The sequence below is a fragment of the Lithobates pipiens genome, unplaced genomic scaffold (genome assembly GCF_037356315.1).
Source record: "Lithobates pipiens isolate NorthernLeopardFrog02 unplaced genomic scaffold, aLitPip1_a1.2 Scaffold_8, whole genome shotgun sequence".
Lineage (NCBI taxonomy): Eukaryota > Metazoa > Chordata > Amphibia > Anura > Ranidae > Lithobates > Lithobates pipiens.
The window spans coordinates 365,814,716-365,832,852 of NW_027507903.1; the positions used below are offsets into that span (position 1 = coordinate 365,814,716).

At 42.1% G+C, this 18,137-nt stretch overlaps 1 protein-coding gene across 2 annotated transcripts in view; it reads left to right on the forward strand.

Annotated features, from left to right (window-relative positions):
- The window catches only part of DOCK2 (dedicator of cytokinesis 2), a 513,334-nt gene that overhangs the window by 162,768 nt on the left and 332,429 nt on the right, over nucleotides 1-18,137 (forward strand). For both annotated transcript variants that reach the window (XM_077473501.1, XM_077473502.1), the window contains exon 26: nucleotides 7,386-7,534. In XM_077473501.1, the coding sequence (XP_077329627.1) occupies nucleotides 7,386-7,534 (149 nt within the window). The remainder of the gene's footprint in view (nucleotides 1-7,385; nucleotides 7,535-18,137) is intronic.

Genomic DNA, 18,137 nt, shown 5'->3' on the forward strand with positions numbered 1-18,137 from the left:
TCCCTAGTCATGACTATATTCAGAGATTAAGTGCAATTTGTATAGTGCCTCTGTTTTTGTACTTAGGACTATGCCTACCAAAAAAAGACACCACAAAAAACAAAAAAGTAAAAGGTTTCACCCCCAGGCCTTAGGATCTCGAGTCACATTTCCACGCAGTCACCCTTGCCTGAATTATCAGTTATGGCAAGCCAGGGTGAGCCATTGGAACAAATTGATGGTGCAGCTGCTTCTCACATCTCAGCCCCTTATACATGACTGTAGATATCCTTTCCTCCTCCCTGCAGGGTCTGGAAGGAAGATTAGCGGCTTTAATCGCATCCTCCATTCAAATGGATTGGAAGCATGCTAGATCCCCCTCCCGCACTTTAGAACCTTTGCAAGGGGGAACAGTGGGCTCAGGATGAGGTGTTACCCTCAGTCAATCAGGAGGAAAAACAAACTGATGATTCCTCTGTGGAAGAAACAACGGTAGATGAACCTTTCAGCCTCACAATCTGAGAAATTGCTGATACAAACTCATACAGAGATGGTTTGTTCCACTTTCATGCTGCCCCTAATGCAGTCTCCTGAAATCTTGGTTTCTTCCTTGGGTTCCTGTAAACCTTCTCAGCCTTTGCATGCGTTTCCTGCACATGCATTACTAGAACAGCTTATTTTTGCTGAATGGGATCACCCAGATAAGCATTTTCCACCTCCTAAGAGATTTTCAATTCTCTATCCCCTGGAGGAAAAATTCTCCAAAAAAATCTTCAAAAAAGTTGACGCTGTGGTTTCCAGTGTGAATAAAGACCTAACTTGTCCTGTAGACAGTGCACAAATGCTTAAGGATCCAACAGATAAAAAGTTGGAAATCTGTTAAAATGTACTTTTTCCTTGGCAGGTCCTTAGAGAGATTCCTGCACAACAAGCTTGGGCATTGATTGAACTACCAAAAGCATTATGCTTTGTTCTCGATGCCATTAAAGATTCTAAAAAATAGAAAAATTTAAAAATTAAAGATTAAAAAATTGGTCAGCTGAAGCACCTAAAAACCTACTGACTCCCTTTTCATGGGGAGCGACTATTTGGAGAAGACTTGGAAAAATATAGCCAAACAATTTCTAGTAGGAAAAGTACTCTTTTGCCAGTCAAAATAGCAGCACAGTGGTATAGAGGGCAGCACTCTTGCCTAGCAGAAATAAGGTTTGCTGGTTCAAATCCCAACCACAATGCTACCTACCTGGCGTTTGTATGTTCTCCTTGTGCCTGCATGGGTTTCCTCCCACACTCCAAAGACATGCTGGTAGGTTAATTGGCTTCTGTCCAAAAATTGGCCCTAGTATATGAATGTGAGTAGGGGATCTTGGATTGTGGGCTCCTTGAGGGTAGGGGCATGAGAGTGGGATGTATGTGTGGAGCACTGTGTAAATTCAAGGTACTATAGGGTACCTTAAATAAAATAATATAATAGATGAGCATCTTAATGAGACACAATGTGCAGGGATAGGGACAATTGTAGACACTCAGGATGGACTGGTGTCTTTATTCAACCTTACTAAGCATGTAACCAGGAAACAACCTTAGTTTAAACAGGCTCCTTCCCCTGTGCCAGGGGCTTCCACCTCTAGGCAGTGGCAATGGCTTCCACTGTCAGACTTTAGAGGAAAACCTCAGGGTCAGACCCTGGCTCAAAAGAAGTCCTGCGGTTGGAAACCTGAAAAGAAGGATTGCATCATGAAGAGGCAACCCCTCTCACCAAGGTGGGGGAAAGACTTCTGCAGTTTTTCAGAAGTCTGGAAAGAGGAAATTCAGGACAAATGGGTCATCTCCACGGTAACGCTGGGGTACAAGCTGGAATTTCAGGACTTTCCACTGTCTCTCTTCCTGAGGTCAAATGTTCCCAAAGATCCAGAGAAAAGACAAATCTCTGTTTCAGGCACTAGACCGATTAATATCTCAAGGGGTGATCATACAGATCCCTACAAAAGAGCAAGGTCTGGGGTTTTATTCAAATCTTTTTATGGTACCAAAATCAAATGGGGATGTCACACCCATTCTAGATCTAAAAAATCTAAATCAGTTCCTGAAGATTGGATCCTTTCTCATGGAGATGATCAGGTCAGTAGTTTCTATCCTTCTAGGAGGAGAACTTCTGGCATCAAGCAACATCAGGGATGCATATCTGCATGTCCCTATATTTCCCGCGGTTCGAGTTAGAACAGCAGCATTTTCATTTTGTAGCCCTGCACGTCAGGCTAGCCACAGCACCCCAGGTGTTCACAAAAGTGCTGGCCCCACCTCTAGCCAGGTTAAGGGCACCGGGCATAACAGTCGTAGCGTCAGGGCCGTCTTTAAGGCAGGGCAAAAGGGGCAGCTGCCCTGGGCCCTGTCATTGTTGTGGGGCCCATAACAGCTGCCTCATACTTGGCAACTATCCAGGTTTAAATTCCCTTGTCCCTTGAAGTTTTATTCCTGTGCTGTGTCCCAATATATCAGTGTAAACTGCTGCTACTAATGCTGTCCAGCTCTGCCCTATTGTTGAGGGCAGATGACTTACTTGCAGACCCTGTGTTTACATGTAAATTAAGCCCCATACACACTATCATTTTTTCTGCTGAGTTTTTCCTTCAGGTTTACCAAAACCATGTAGTGCAAGGGCCTGCCTGATTACATACAAATAAAACTCCTAAGATACAAACAAACCCAAGGATAAACCGAGGAAAAAAAACAAGCTTTACTTGCCACCAGCCCACAGACAACCAATTAACCTGTCTAACAATATGCGTTAAAAACAGGGGTTTAGTCTGCACACATTTGCAAATGCATGCGTAAGCCACAGAGCCCCGCCAAGGCACCCCTATATCTGTGGTACCTAACACTAACTTATGAGTGTCCCCACAGTGGAGGCACATGCATTCTGATGGATAGGTGAAAGCAGGTTGACTGAAGGGGAGCCACCCCTTCTTAAAGGTACAGGAGCACACTGAACACCCAGCACAATGGCAACACTGGTGTCAGTGGGATGCCTGACCAAAAACACAACCTGTGACGCAAAAAGACCTCATATTATATGGTTTTGGTAAATCTGAAGGAAAAACTCAGCAGAAAAACTGATAGTGTGTATGGGGCTTAACTGGCACTCATATGTAAATAGCGACGACAATACTAAGTAAATAGCTGTGGCCGACGGCATTGATATGTAAATAAAGGCGGCATTCATATGTATATCATGCTCCCCTGCTGTGAGGAGATGATGTGCTGTAACCTCTAGCAACTAATCAGTGAGCCGTAATGTGTGCTGTAACCTCCAGCAACCAGTCAGTAAGCAGTAATGAAATGCTGTAACTGCTGGCAACCAATCACAATTGCTGCCTGATCTGATACAGTAAACTGATTTTAAGTCTAACTGCTATTTACTGTATTTCTCAGAGCAGGTGGAGAGGGAAATTGCATGGGGGGCCCCAAGAAAAATTTTGCCCAGGGTCCAATCTATATTAAAGACGGCCCTGCGTAGCGTACCTAGACGATCTATTACTAATAGATCAGTCGGTGGCTCGTTTGGAGCAACGCGCGTGTACTACAACCAACTATCTGGAAAGTTTGGTTTGGATTCTCAACCTAGAGAAATCTTCCTTAATACCGCTAAAAAGGCTGGAGTACTTGGGTCTGATCATAGACACAGCCCAGGAAAAGGTGTTCTTGCCTTAGGCAAAGATCAACTCCATAAGAGAGCTGGTGTGGATGGTCAGGTCAAAAGGCGATCCCTCCATTCGCCTTTGCATGAGGTTGCTAGGAACCATGGTGGCTTCATTCAAAGCGGTTCCCTATGCCCAGTTTCATTCAAGACTGTTGTAAAACAGTATCCTGTCTGTTTGGAACAAAACAATTCAAGCTTTAGCCAATGCGCCAATGCGGCTTTCCCCAAAAGTGTCACTTGGTGGTTACTAACCCAGAATCTTTTGAAAGGAAAATCCTTCAGACCAGTCATCTGGAAAGTGGTAGTGACGGATGCCAGCCTTTCAAGCTGGGGAGCAGTACTAAAAAAGACTACTGTCCAGGGACAGTGGTCAAGAACCTTGCCCATCAATATTCTAGAGATTGGGGCAGTGGGTCTGGCTCTAAAGGCCTGGACTTTCAGGTTACGGGATTGTCCTGTCAGGATCCAATCCTACAATGCCACAGCTGTGGCCTGAATCAATCACCAAGAGGGCACCAAGAGTCTCTTAGCACAGAGAGGGATGAACCATATTCTAACTTGGACAGAAAGGAATGTTCCGTGCCTATCGGCAGTCTTCATTCCGGGAGTAGAGAATTGACAGGTGGACTACTTGAGTCACCAGCAGTTATTCCCAGGGAAATGGTCTCTTCACCCCGACTTATTTCGTGGTGTTTGCCAAAGATGGGGGACTCCGGATGTAGATCTTCCTGCGTCCTGGTTCAACATGAAGTTAGTAAACTTTGTGGCCAGAACAAGGGATCCAGTCACGTGCGGAACAGATGTGTTGGTGACCCAATGGGATCAGTTCTCACTGATCTATGCATTCCCCCCATTCAGTTGCTGCCTCGACTTCTTTGCAGGATCAAGCTGGAAAGAAAGCCGGTAAATCTGGTGGCACCAGCTTGGCCCAGAAGGTCATGGTATGCAGAAATCATAAATATGGCAGTGGAGGGCCCAAGATCGCTTCCACTATGGCCAGATCTGCTATCAGGGACCAATATTCCATCCTTCCTTACGGTCTCTAAATTTAATGGCTTGGCTATTGAAACCCACATTCTAAAGAAATGTGGGCATTCTGGGTCAGTTATCTCTACCCTGATTAATGCAAGGAAGCCAGCTTCCAGAACTATATATTATAGAGTCTGGAGGGCTTATGTTTCCTGGTGTGACACCCGTGGAGTTATATCATAGGCAGAATTCTTGCCTTTTTACAATTAGGGCTAGAAATGAAATTGGACTTGAGTACTATTATAGGCCAAGTCTCGACTTTATCGGACTTATTTCAAAGACCACTTGCAACACATTTTTTAGTCCGGGGGTTTTATACAAAGGATAACATGGCTTAATACGCCCGTCAAACCTCCCTTGAACCCTTGGGACTTGAATTTAGTTTTGTCTGTGTTACAAAAACAGCCATATGAACCAATACAACATATACCTTTAAGCCCCATACACACTATCAGATTGTCTGCAGGATTTTTTCCTTTAGATTTACCAAAACCATGTAGTAGAAGGGCCTGCCTGATTGCATACAAATTGAAAATCCTAAGGCTTGACCTCATATTATATGGTTTTGGTAAATCTGAAGGAAAAAAATCAGCAGAAAATCTTATAGTGTGTATGGAGTGTACTGCAGGCAGCAGCATAGGTTGTCAGGAGGGGTTATATAGGGAGTGAACTTCCTGGATTGGGTATAGCCAGTGTCCATCACCTGAAGGTGGCCTATAACCCATTATGTACTCCAAGAAAAGGATTTTACAAGTAAGCTGTTATAAAAATCCAATTTTAATGCTTTATTGAAATATTTACAACTTGACAAGGATAAGATTTAACTTTCAGGAGATCAGTTCCAGTTCCTAGAGAATGCTCAGACTTTATCTGCATTCCCAGTCAGAAGTAGCTAACCTGCCCTAGTTCAAGCTTAAACAGACAATGCATTATCTAACTGTCTCAAGCTTGGTGCCCATGCATAAGCCCAAGATGTTGGCTGTATATGCAACTTCAAATAGTAACTCGTAGTTCCTGCAATCTTCCATGGCATCTCCAAGGAAACCGTTTTTAAAATATCTAGCAACTTTACATGTCAACTCACTATCTGAAAATGACTTTTGACTGACTAGGCTAGTTGGTGGATGCCATTGCTTCAACAAAACAAAAAGCAAACAAACAAAAAAAAAATTCCTATGGCACATAATTCAAACAAATAGAAAAACACAAAAGCAAAAACAGTTAAGGGACATAAAAGTTTGTATGCATAACATAAAAAGTAACAAATATGCGTCTTTGACATATAACTGATTACACATAGTTGTAAGAGGCAGCAGGTTATTCGTTTTCTATGTTGTATTGGTATAAAGTGTTTAAACAATATGCAATATAAATTATGAAATTATATTACTTATGAATCCACATTAATCCACTACACACATGGTCACAAGCCGTGTCGCTTTCACTCCAGCTGACAGTGGAATGGATTGAATATGAACATTTGTTCCCATCAAATTGAGTGTATTATAATAAGTTATGCTTTTAACCCTAAGCCATGAAACCAGTGGCAGTCTGTGTCTTTTTTTTGGGGGGGGGGGGGGGGCAGCAAACAACCACCCCCCCGTCCGCCTGCTCGAGGTTGGTGATTGGCACCTACCCCATAGGTTGCAGGCGAGCATCGCTCTGGCTGGCGACGGGCAGCAGCTCCTGTGTGTCCTCTTCCACCGTATATTTCCTCTCCTCCTCCTAGGCACTAGGTGTCCAATAGGATCACCTGTCCTTTCAGCCAACCAGATGACGGGCCTCGCGACCACTTCCTGATTGGCCAGGAGGAGGATTAGTGTGAGAATAGCGAATATTTATTCGCTATTCTCAGACAACTGGGTGGGCTTGAAGCACCTCTGCGCTCTGAGCCCACCCTTTTTTGAAGCCTATTCAAGCCTCTGGCTCTAATCACATTCTTAAACCCCCCCATTGGAATTTATGGTCCAGCGTCCCTACATGTAGATCAGGGGGCCGGATGCATGGTTGGGGGGGTGGCGCCCATGTGCCTCTAATGGACGGGCCGCCACTGCATGAAACTATAAAGATGTTTCAGATCGCTTGTACTTTTTTTTACATATATAATTCAGAGTAACGTGACAGTGTTTGCTGATATTTGACCCCCATGCCCCCCCACAGATAGTTATACCTGAAAAGCTACATATTTAGCCTGCCTAACCATACTGCTCGAACCCTTTGCTAAGATAGCGGGGCTTCTGGGGATGTGACCTCCCCTGTATGACAGTTCTCAGGCTTGATCAGTCAGTCTCCATGCCTGAACACTGTAAAGTGTGAGGAGGGGCAAGCGGGAAATCATCCCCCTGTCTAAACGCCAGTGGGGACACCAGAGCTTACACAGGCTTGAGTGAGGATAGCATTTTGCCATAATTGTCTTTTTTGAATGGTCACTTGTAGTTTTCTGACCTAACCTGGCCTATACTATAAAATTATGTAACAAAAAAAAAAGCTTACATGAGATGTTTGTATTATATCTTATGATAGTAAAAAATAAATGACCAATTAGTAGTAAAAGAAAAAAAAGACTCTTAGTTTTTACCCCCTTTAGACACAAACTTTCTACACCTAAAGTTAAATCCAGCACTGATGTTTAGAATAAATGTTATCAATTACTCACAATCTTCTTAAATATTTCCAGAATGTCGTGATATTTTACTGCCACTGATCACCAAAGAGCTGAGGGTATGGTTAAATAATGGAAGACAAGAACATCCCCAGATAAAGGAAAAGAAATTATGTGTTGAATTACTCAGTAGCATTTTAGAAGTGTTGAGTTCTCAGGAGAAGGTAAGTTGATTATTTATGGATATTTAACAAATATTTATGTAAACTTGGAAAATCCTTCAGACCAGTCATCGGGAAAGTGGTAGCGACGGATGCCAGCCTTTCAAGCTGGGGAGCAGTACTAAGAAAGACAACTGTCCAGGGACAGTGGTCAAGAACCAAAAGGACCTTGCCCATCAATATCCTAGAGATTGGGGCAGTGCGTCTGGCTCTAAAGGCCTGGACTTTCAAGTTACGGGATTGTCCTGTCAGGACCCAATCTGACAATGTCACAGCCTCATTGGTTTCTATACAGAAGCGAGCCTGATTTTGCACTTTCCAGCTTTAGTAAATAAACCCCATTGTGTACTTAAATGTGGGGTATGCCTGTACAATGTTAGCATAACGTGGAAATTTACCTTGCAAAGTGAAATTTCTCCTAGTAAATAAGGTGATGTTGTGTTTACTTTAAATACCCAATCTAGCAAACTTTCACTTTGAAAACGTGCAGACTTAAATCATCCAATTGTGTGCAAACAAAAAGTCCACTAAAATAAGTGAGGATCTATGGTCTAATCCTTTATTAAATCAACCTCAGTGTGCACTCCCTCTGGGAGTCCCTCTGTTCAAAGTGCGGGATCCATCAGTTATCCTTGTTACAGTCATATAGACAAACTAAGGCCAAATTCTATGAAAAACAATACATTAGTATACAGTATTTGAAATGTAGGCATCATGGTGGCTAAGAATAAGCATGCTTGTTCTACAATGCTGGGGCAGATCGTTTGATCTCCTTTGTTTTTATGCGTTTTCACAATTTCGTTATTCTCATACTCACAAACCAAAGATAGGCTAATATAATTATTATCATATCGGTGTTACTACCTATGTGTTGTAAACTCCTAATATTATTAAATGGGTGTACAAAATCATATAAATGATTCTATGTATTGTGGAGTAGAGTAAGGAATTAAAGTGGAAGGAAACCCAGGGAGCAAATCTCTATAAGCACTGTTTCTGGATTGAACAGAACCCAGGTCTTCAACATTATAAGGCAAGACTACTGACATCCTAGAGTGTGCTTATGTACCCTGCTATTCTACATTAGCAACTGTTTCAGTTTCTGTCCTTTTCGAGGCTGATGCTACCTTCAGTGTCCTTCAGGGACAGAAATATTGGGCTTGTCCTTTCTGATCTCCTTCCTAAAATGCTATTCCTGATCTGTATAATTTTTTCGAAATGCAGAGGACCAGCATGACAGTCAGGCAACTAACAATAGCAGAATGATTCAAGCCCCCATATTTTGTTTATGTTATGAATGATTTTGCTCTTTCCTAGTCATTATTTTCTCATTTACCTGCTAACAGGCAGGGCTTTTTTTTCAGTGAGAATGCAGGGGAACGCAGTTCCGGCACCTTCAGCACATAATGTATATACTGGTAAAGGGGGTTGGGGTGTGCTGGAGGGTCTATTGGTGCTGACTGCTGGGGATCACTGATCACTTGTAGCTGGGGATTGCAGTGTTGCTGGGGGGTGTCTATAGTTGCTGGAGAGATCTATGATTGCGGGGGGGAGGGGGTGTTGTGTTGGTGGGGAATCTTTGGCACAGGGGTTCTTATGTTTTTGGGGGATCCGCTGTTGGCCGGACCCTATTGATACTGGCTGCTGGAGGATCTATTGTTGCTAGCAGGAGTATTTCGTTGCTGGGGCAGATATATTGTTGTTGGTGGGGATCTATTGTTACTGGGGAGTGTATTTTGCTCCTGAAGGAGGGTCGATTGTTGCAGGGGGCCTATTGTTGTTGTGAAAGATCTATTGTTGCTGGGGGAGGGGGGAATCTATTATTATTGTTTATTATTAAACAATTCAATACAAATTACTTAACACCACAAAATGATATTTGGCTCTGTATTCTCTAAAAGGAGTGTTACTAGGAGGTGGATAGGGGGCGGAGACAAGGAACTGTGCTCAAAGGTAGGTCAGGGTGGAGAGAGTACCTGTACCTATTCTTTGAGAAAAAGCCATGCTAACAGGCTACCATTGAATAAAACAAGCAATAAGATAAAAGGACATGAAAGATAAAATGGACATAAGGTTAAAAATGTACAGTCTTTAATATATATATATATATATATATATATATATATATATATATATATGTTAAGCTATGTTAATCTTAACCACTTCAGCCCCAGAAGGATTTACCCACTTCCTGGCCAGGCCATTTTTTGCGATATGGCACTGCTTGTTTACATTGACAGATCCCCATTCTGGCTCTCTGAGGAGCGATCATGGATCGTCAGTGGACATCGCAGCTTCTGGCCACGTGCATAGGCTCTGGCATCCCCTATAGCTCTTAAAGCGGCCGACCTACACCATGCTCAGCCATGCCAAACAGCCATGACAGCAGCTGGTCAGAAAGAGGTTAAGTTTGATAAAACATTTTTTGTGTTCTACTGGAAATCCACTTTTTATGCAATACATAGAAATAAGATTAGAAATCAACACAAGGAATGGAGAATAACGTTGGTACTTTGCCAGAGACACAAAAGAAAGGTGTTTACATGTATCCCAATTTTCTTTCAAACACTATAGGGTTGATTTACTTAAAATCTGGGGCAGCTTTGCATAGAAACCAATGAGCTTCTAGGTTTTGTTTTGTCAAAGCTTAATTGAACAAGTTAAAGTTAGAAGTTGATTGACTGCCATGTACAGCTGCACCAGGTTTTACACTCTCCAGGTTTACATACAGTATCTCACAAAACTGAGTACACCCCTCACATTTTTGTAAATATTTTATTATATCTTTTCATGTGACAACACTGAAGAAATGACACTTTGCTGCAATGTAAAGTAGTGAGTGTACAGCTTGTACAACAGTGTAAATTTGCTGTCCCCTCAAAATAACTCAACACACCCATTATTTGTCTAAACCACTAGCAACAAAAGTGAGTACACCCCTAAGTGAAAATGTCCAAATTGGGCCCAATTAGCCATTTTTCCTCCCCAGTGTCATGTGACTCGTTAGTGTTACAAGGTCTCAGGTGTGAATGGGGAGCAGGTGTGTTAAATTTGGTGTTATCGCACTCACGCTCTCATACTGGTCACTGGAAGCTCATGGCAAAGAACTCTCTGAGGATCTGAAAAAAAGAATTGTTGCCCTACATAAAGACACCTAGGCTATACGAAGATTGCCAAGACCCTGAAACTGAGCTGCAGCATGGTGGCCAAGACCATAGAGTGGTTTAACAGGACAGCTTCCACTCAGAACAGGCCTCGCCATGGTTGATCAAAGAAGTTGAGTGCACGTGCTCTGCATCATATCCAGGTTATCTTTGGGATATAGACATATGAGTGTTGCCAGGATTGTTGCAGAGGTTAAAGGGGTGGGGAGTCAGCCTGTCAGTGCCTGTCAGTGCTCAGACTATACGTCGCACACTGCACCAAATTGGTCTGCATGGCTGTCGTCCCAAAAGGAAGCCTCTTCTAAAGATGATGCACAAGAAAGCTTGCAAACAATTTGCTGAAGACAAGCAGACTAAGGACCTGGATTACTGGAACTATGTCCTGTGGTTTGATGAGAGCAAGATAAACTTATTTGGTGTAGATGGTGTTAAGTGTGTGTGGCGGCAACCAGGTGAGGAATACAAAGACAAATGTGTCTTGCCTACAGTCAGGCATGGTGGTGGGAGTGTCATGGTCTGGGGCTGCATGAGTGCTGCCACCACTGGGGAACTACAGTTCATTGAGGGAACCATCAATGCCAACATGTATTGTGACATACTGAAGCAAATCATGATCCCCTCCCTTCGGAGACTGGGCCGCAGGGCAGTATTCCAACATGGTAATGACCCCAAACACCTCCAAGACAACCACTGCCTTGCTAAAGAAGCTGAGGGTAAATGTGATGGACTGGCCAAGCATGCATCCAGACCTAAACACTACTGAGCATCTGTGGGGTATCCTCAAATGGAAGGTAGAGAAGCGCAAGGTCTCTAACATCCACCAGCTTCGTAATGTAGTCATGGATGAGTGGACGAGCACTCCAGTGACAACCTGTGAAGTGCTGGTGAACTCCATGCCCAAGAGGGTTAAGGCAGTGCTGAAAAATAATGGTGGCATCACAAAATATTGACCCTTTGGGCCCAATTTGCCAGCGGTTTAGACATTCATGGCAGTGTGTTGAGTTATTTTGAGGGGACAGAAAATTTATACAAGCTGTACTCTTGTAGCAAAGTGTAATTTCTTCAGTGTTGTCACATTAAAAGATATAACAAAATATTTATGAAAATGTAAGGGGTGTACTCACTTTTATGAGATACTGTAGTTACATAGTTAGTCAGGTTGAAAATAGACACAAGTCCATCTAGTTCAACCATTAAAAAAAAAATGATAAAAAATATCATACAATCCCATATACTCAATTCTATACCCACAGTTGATCCAGAGGAAGGTGAACCCCCCCAATTTGCTACAGCAGGACAACAAATCTGTTCCTGATCCCAGAGAGGCAATCAGATTTTCCCTGGATTAACTTTACCTATAAATGTTAGTACCCAGTTATATTATGTAAATTAAAGCAATCTACTGAGCTGGCCAGAACCACCCCTGGAGGGAGTCTATTCCACATTTTCACAGCTCTTTGAAGAAACCTTTCCGCATTTGGAGATGAAAGCTCTTTTCCTCTAGACATAAAGAGTGCCCCCTTGTCCTCAGTGTTGACAGTAAAATGAATAACTCAACTCCAAGTTCACTATATGGACCCTTTATATATTTATACATGGTGATCATATCCCCCCCTTATCTCCTCATCTCAAGAGTGAATAAATTCAGTTCTCTAATCTTTCCTCATAGCTGAGCTCCTCCATGCCTCTTATCAGTTTGGTTACCCTTCTCTACACTTTCTCCAGTTCCCCGATATCCTTTTTGAGAACTGGTGCCCAAAACTGAACTGCATATTCCAGATGAGGTCTTACTGATTTGTATAGGAGTAAAATGATATCTCTCTCTGGAGTCCATACCTCTCTTAATACAAGGACTTTGCTCGCTTTGGAAACCACAGCTTGGCATTGCATGCTATTATTGGGCTTATGATCTACCAAAACTTATGCTCTCCCAGATCCTTCTCCGCCATTGATTCTCCGCCATTGAGAAAGGGCATATTTATTTCTATTCCTATGGCTTCCGATTTCCCGTAGTTTACTTTAAAATTCGATATTTCCCTGTATTCATGTAACTCCGATAGTAGGGACGGAAGGAATATAACTGGGGAGGTTATAAAAGGAAATTAAATCGTCGGCATATGCCGCAAGTTTCTGTTCTTCTCCCTTTGTTTTTATCTCCTTAATATTCAAATTTGCCCTTATTTTTCTTTAAAAAGGTTCTATTGTCAGGATGAAAATTAGGGGTGAAAGTGGGCATCCCTGTCGTGTTCCTCTTTGAATGGAAAAAAGCGCTGAGATTCTATCACCTATCTTTACCCTAGCGCTTGGTGTTGAGTATAGATTGGAGAACCAGCTCAGCATCCCATCTCCCAGGCCTATGTGCTGTAATACTGTTTTTAGAAAGATCCAATCTACCCTGTCATAGGGTTTTTCCGCATCAGCAGAAACTATCACCAATGGTTTCTGCTGCCTTTGTGCAAAGTAGATCGTATTCTCCACCCGCTGTGTGTTCTCTCTTCCCTCTCTCCCAGGGGTGAATTCTACCTGGTCTGGATGTATTAGGCCCAGGATGTGATCTACTAATCTCATGGCTAAAATCTTTGTGAACACTTCTAGATCAACATTCAGCAGTGAAATAGGACGACAGCTAGGACATTGGGAGGGATCCTTCCATTCTTTTGGAATAACTGTTATGTGTGCCACTAACGATTCTGTCGGGATTCACTTCTCTTCATGTAATGAATTATAGGCTGCTATGAATCTTAGAGCCAGTTTCTCAGCAAACTTTTTATAATACGACAGTGTACCCATCTGGGTCCGGTGATTTTTTTTTAATACCCTCATAAATTCCTCTGTTCTCTGGCTATCTCCTCAGTCAGCTATGGCATTTCTGTCTCTTTTAATATAATCCCTAGCCGCCTCCTATTTCTTTTGAGCATTTTCTGAGGTAGATTCCCCTCTAAGTGGTATAGGCTCTCATAATACTCCTTGAACACCTGAGCGATTTTCTGTGTGTTGTTAACCATTTCACCTGTGATGTGGTTTTATGTAGTAGTTTTTCTAAGAGCATTTTGCAAGCATTCTCCCTGGCTTATTTCCAAATTCATAGAATGTCCATCTTCCTCGCATTAATTTGGCTTTTGCTTTATCTATAAGCAAGAGATTCAGTTTTTCATGTAGGCCTGCTAGTTCCTGTTCTGTTAATTGCGGCTGGGATTTTTTTGCACAGCTTCCAGTTCCCCAATATTTTTTTTTTTATTCTTTTTATTCAGTTTTTTCACACATATTATATTCCTCTTAGCCACACAGGGCTAACATTGGCACTAACATAATCCAACTAACCCGTTAAGTGGAATCTAACAAACAAACTACCCCCCCATCCCCTCCAAAGCCCAACCACCCGCAATAGTCCAGGAAAAATGTTGCACCAGAAAATTTTAATCAGAGCTTGTTTGTGTCACTTATCCATCTGAAACATACATGCAGAGCAGGTTCTTCAACATTGGTGTTAAAAATCTACATCACATAAATCCTGTTGGTGGAATTGTGTAATCTTTCAGGCTAGATTTAGTTGTATCAACTCACAGTTGCTGAGGAGTCCAACCATGGTTGCCATACCTTGTAGAATTTTTTCTTGCAGCACCTAGAAATGTAAGTAGCCTTATAGAGGTGAATTACTGAGCTCATAAGTCCTTTCCAGTATGCTATTGTAGGAGCATTTTCCTTTGTCCAATGCAATAGAATAGCCTTCCTACCATAGAACAGCCCTATATTAGGTAAAGTGCGATGAGCCAAAGAAGGGACGACCTCCTCTACTAAACCTATGAGGCAAACTCTTGGGGTCTTAGGGATTGGGATATTGAGAACCTCTGCCAAACAGGAGGTGATCGCAGATCAGAAACTTGATCCGCAAGCAACTCCAGAAGATGTGTTCTGCATTTGCAGGTGAGGAAGAGCACCTCCAGCATTCATCTGTAGCAGAGGAACAAATATGTGCCAGCCTGCCTGGAGTTTAGTAGATCCTATGTAGATATTTAAAATGTATAAGGTGGTCCCTAGCAGATACCAGGTGCTTAAAAGGGTGGTCCCACATATCTTTCCAGTCTTCTGACTGGATTTCAGGGATATTTGCTACCCATTTTTCCTTGCATCTAGCTACTGAGGGAGGCGTTCTTTTGAAAAAGGATTTATATGTGGCTGATAAAGGTTTGTGCAATTTCTCTTCCACTAACAGATCCTCAAGAGCGGAGGGTAGTACCTCCACCTTCTGGTTGGAGAATTGTGTCTGGAACGCATTGACGTAATTGTAGATACCAGAAAAAGTGAGAGTTACTTAAATTATGTCTTGCTTTTAGTTGATCAAACGTTAAGAGTTCTCCCTCTCTTGTAATATATCCTAGTACTTTAAACCCCCCCCTACTAGCCCAAACCCTAGGATCTGGCAGGGAATAGAATTGAGGTAGGTTGGGGTTCCTCCATAATTGGGCAGATGGAGTGATTCCCACATAACTGTGGGACATTTGAGTTGTGGCTATTTCCCAAGCTTTAATTGTTGCCTTCATGGATTCCGTTAGCAGTAAATTGGATTTTGGGCCTCTATAGAGTGCAAGCCTCAAACTCTCATAGGAGCCCAAATGAGCAGCCTGGAGGACCGTGGCCGAGTCCCCATCTTACGCCAAGAACCAGCATCTTGCAAAGACCATCTGGCCAGCTAAGTAGTACTTCTGCCAAGATTAATCCCCAATATTTTTAAGCAGCAAGTCAATCTGTTCATTAATTTTCCATTTCCTATGTGCCCCCATGGAGTTGAACATGACTCTCATGATGCACTTATGTGCCTCTCATATACAAAAAGGCATTTCCCCAGTGTCATTTATATTGTAAAAAGGGAGTCCAGTTCCTGTTTTAGTTTACTCTCATATTCAGTCTCTTTAAGGAGATTTTCATTGATTTTCCAATGCCATTCTCTGGGTTCCGCCTTCCCCATTTCTAGCGTACAGCTTGTTGGAGCACGATCTGAAAGGGTGAACGATCCTATGGACGCTTCTATAAGAGATGCAAGTATGTTTTGGGAGATCAGAACATAGTCAATTCTGGTATATATCTTATACTTTCCAGAGAAAAATGTGTAATCTCTGTCCCATGCATGAACAGCCCTCCAGCTGTCTATCAATTGCAGGTCCTGTAAAAGTTTTTCTGCTTTCCTCAGTTTGACGTATGATAGATGAGAAGATCCTTTTGATGAGTCCTTCTCTAGGGCCATGTTAAGGTCGCCACCCAACACTAAAACTCCCTCCCTATGTTGCTGCATTTTCTGCAAGTATAACTCCAAAGAGTTTACTTGGTCTTCCTTTGGTACATATAATTTTTCCAGCGTGACTTTTTGATGCCCCAGAGTTCCTTTCACTATAAGGCGATGTCCTCCCTCGTCAGTGATTACCCCCGATTCCTTCCATGGCATCTGTTTTGATAATATAATAGAAACCCCACAAGATTTAGAGGTCTGAGATGTACTGTGATACACAATCTATCCACAATCAATCTATGATTTTTGCAACTTGGGATTTTGTCTCTCTTAAATACGTTTCCTGTAAAAAAAAAAAATTGAGATTTAAATCTTCCTAATTCCGCCATGAGTCTTATCTGTTTCTCTGGGATATTCAGTCCCTTGACATTATATGATGTAAAGGTTATCCTTGTCATTTCTATAATTGGCTAAATTCGAGAGAGAGGGGAAGAAGAGGGAGGAAAGGGCAAAAAAAATTAAATAAAAATTAAGAATTCAAATATAACAATTCCCCCTCCCTAGTAGAAAAAACTCTTCGGGTGGGTAGGTGGCTGGGTGCAACTCTGGACCAGTCCTCTACCCCAGACAAAAAAAAAAAACCCACAACGCCTCTGACTTTCCCTCCACCCGGAGGAGAGGTGTTTATTATGTTGTCAAACAGGCAAGAGTCTGTGCACTGAGATCTTACACAGTGCCCTCCACATATCTCTTTCTATATCCTCTACCAACGCCGTACTTTTTCCTTATTTCCTACGACATGGAGAATATTATTTTTTATCAACCCATTTTTCGGACCCTCATTTCCCCCTTCATATACGATTCCATATGTTTTACCACTAGTCCCCATGATCCAGCTTTGTTTTATATATAATGTCCTCCTCCTCAACTCGCTTCATCTCTTTATGTCTTCCGCTTAACGAGGGCAGCCTCTGTTTCCCTTCCCCCCCAACTTTTCCTACTCATTATCGCTCTTCTATTGTTGAGGCACATTATATTCATGTACCCAAATCTTTATTTTGAGAAAGTATTTCTATTTCCCCTCCCCTTTCTTTTCCTCTATCAAGAGATGCAATCTGATTTCCCCCCTCTTCCATTTTCTCCTCCTTCCCCCTCATGGTTCCCCCACAAAAAAAACAAAAAACTATTTTTGCATCTAATGTCCTTATGTGTCTATATGTGTGTCTTTGTGTGTTTCGTGCATCTTTTTGTGTCAGTCCCCATCCCCCTTAAAAACAAAAAACAAAAAAAAAACCCTCCTCTTCTCCCCCTACCTAAGTATGCAATTAATAGTGTTATTATAAATTAAACTTAAATTGCCAACCCCCCCCCCCAAAAAAAAAGAGAACAGGAATCCCCCCTCCCTGTCCCCTCCCTCCTCCCTCCTACCCACCTCTCTTAACAATATGGCAATGTGATAAATATATATACAATTTCCACTCAATTCAATTCCACACAAAAAAACAAAAAGCAACATAAAAAAACAAACAAACATCAGGTCACCCCCAAACTTTTTCCCCTTATTTATTTATCCCCTCCCCCCTTTCATTTTACAGAACACCAAAAAAAAAAAAACACCCAAAAAAAGGGGGTACCAACCCACAACCATCCCATAACCTAGAGGGATAAACCCTTCCCTATTCTTATTATCTCCTATATCTAAATTGCCAAATGTGTCCCCCAAAAGAAAAAAAAAGAATGAAGAGAGGGTTCTCTCCGTTAGCTGGGGGAGATCAGTCTGTTTGTTTTTCAGGTATCTTAATTCAATGGTTTATAGCTTTTTTGTCTCTGGCCGTGAGCCACATAGGTTTTATTTTTAGCCTTTTAAACTTATTGCCCATGGGAATATACTTTGCAGTGAGTACACAAACAGTCACTTTGAAGAATTCCAATTTCTGTTCTGTGCCCATTGATGCCAATATCCCCCCCCCCCCCCCCCCCCAGTCCAAGTCCTGGAGAGCAGCCCTCATCCTTGGAAAATTTGTTCTCTTGAAGTTAAGTGTTTATCTTTCCCGTATGTGTTTTTTGCTTAGAGCTAACATCAAATTAAATCATGTTATGAGCACTGCTACCAAGATGTTCCTTTATATTTGTTTATATTATATATCAGTTTTAGCAAATCAACCTCTCTATGTGTAAAATCTTCAGGTAAATCCAGCTTGGCTTTGAATGGGTGGTA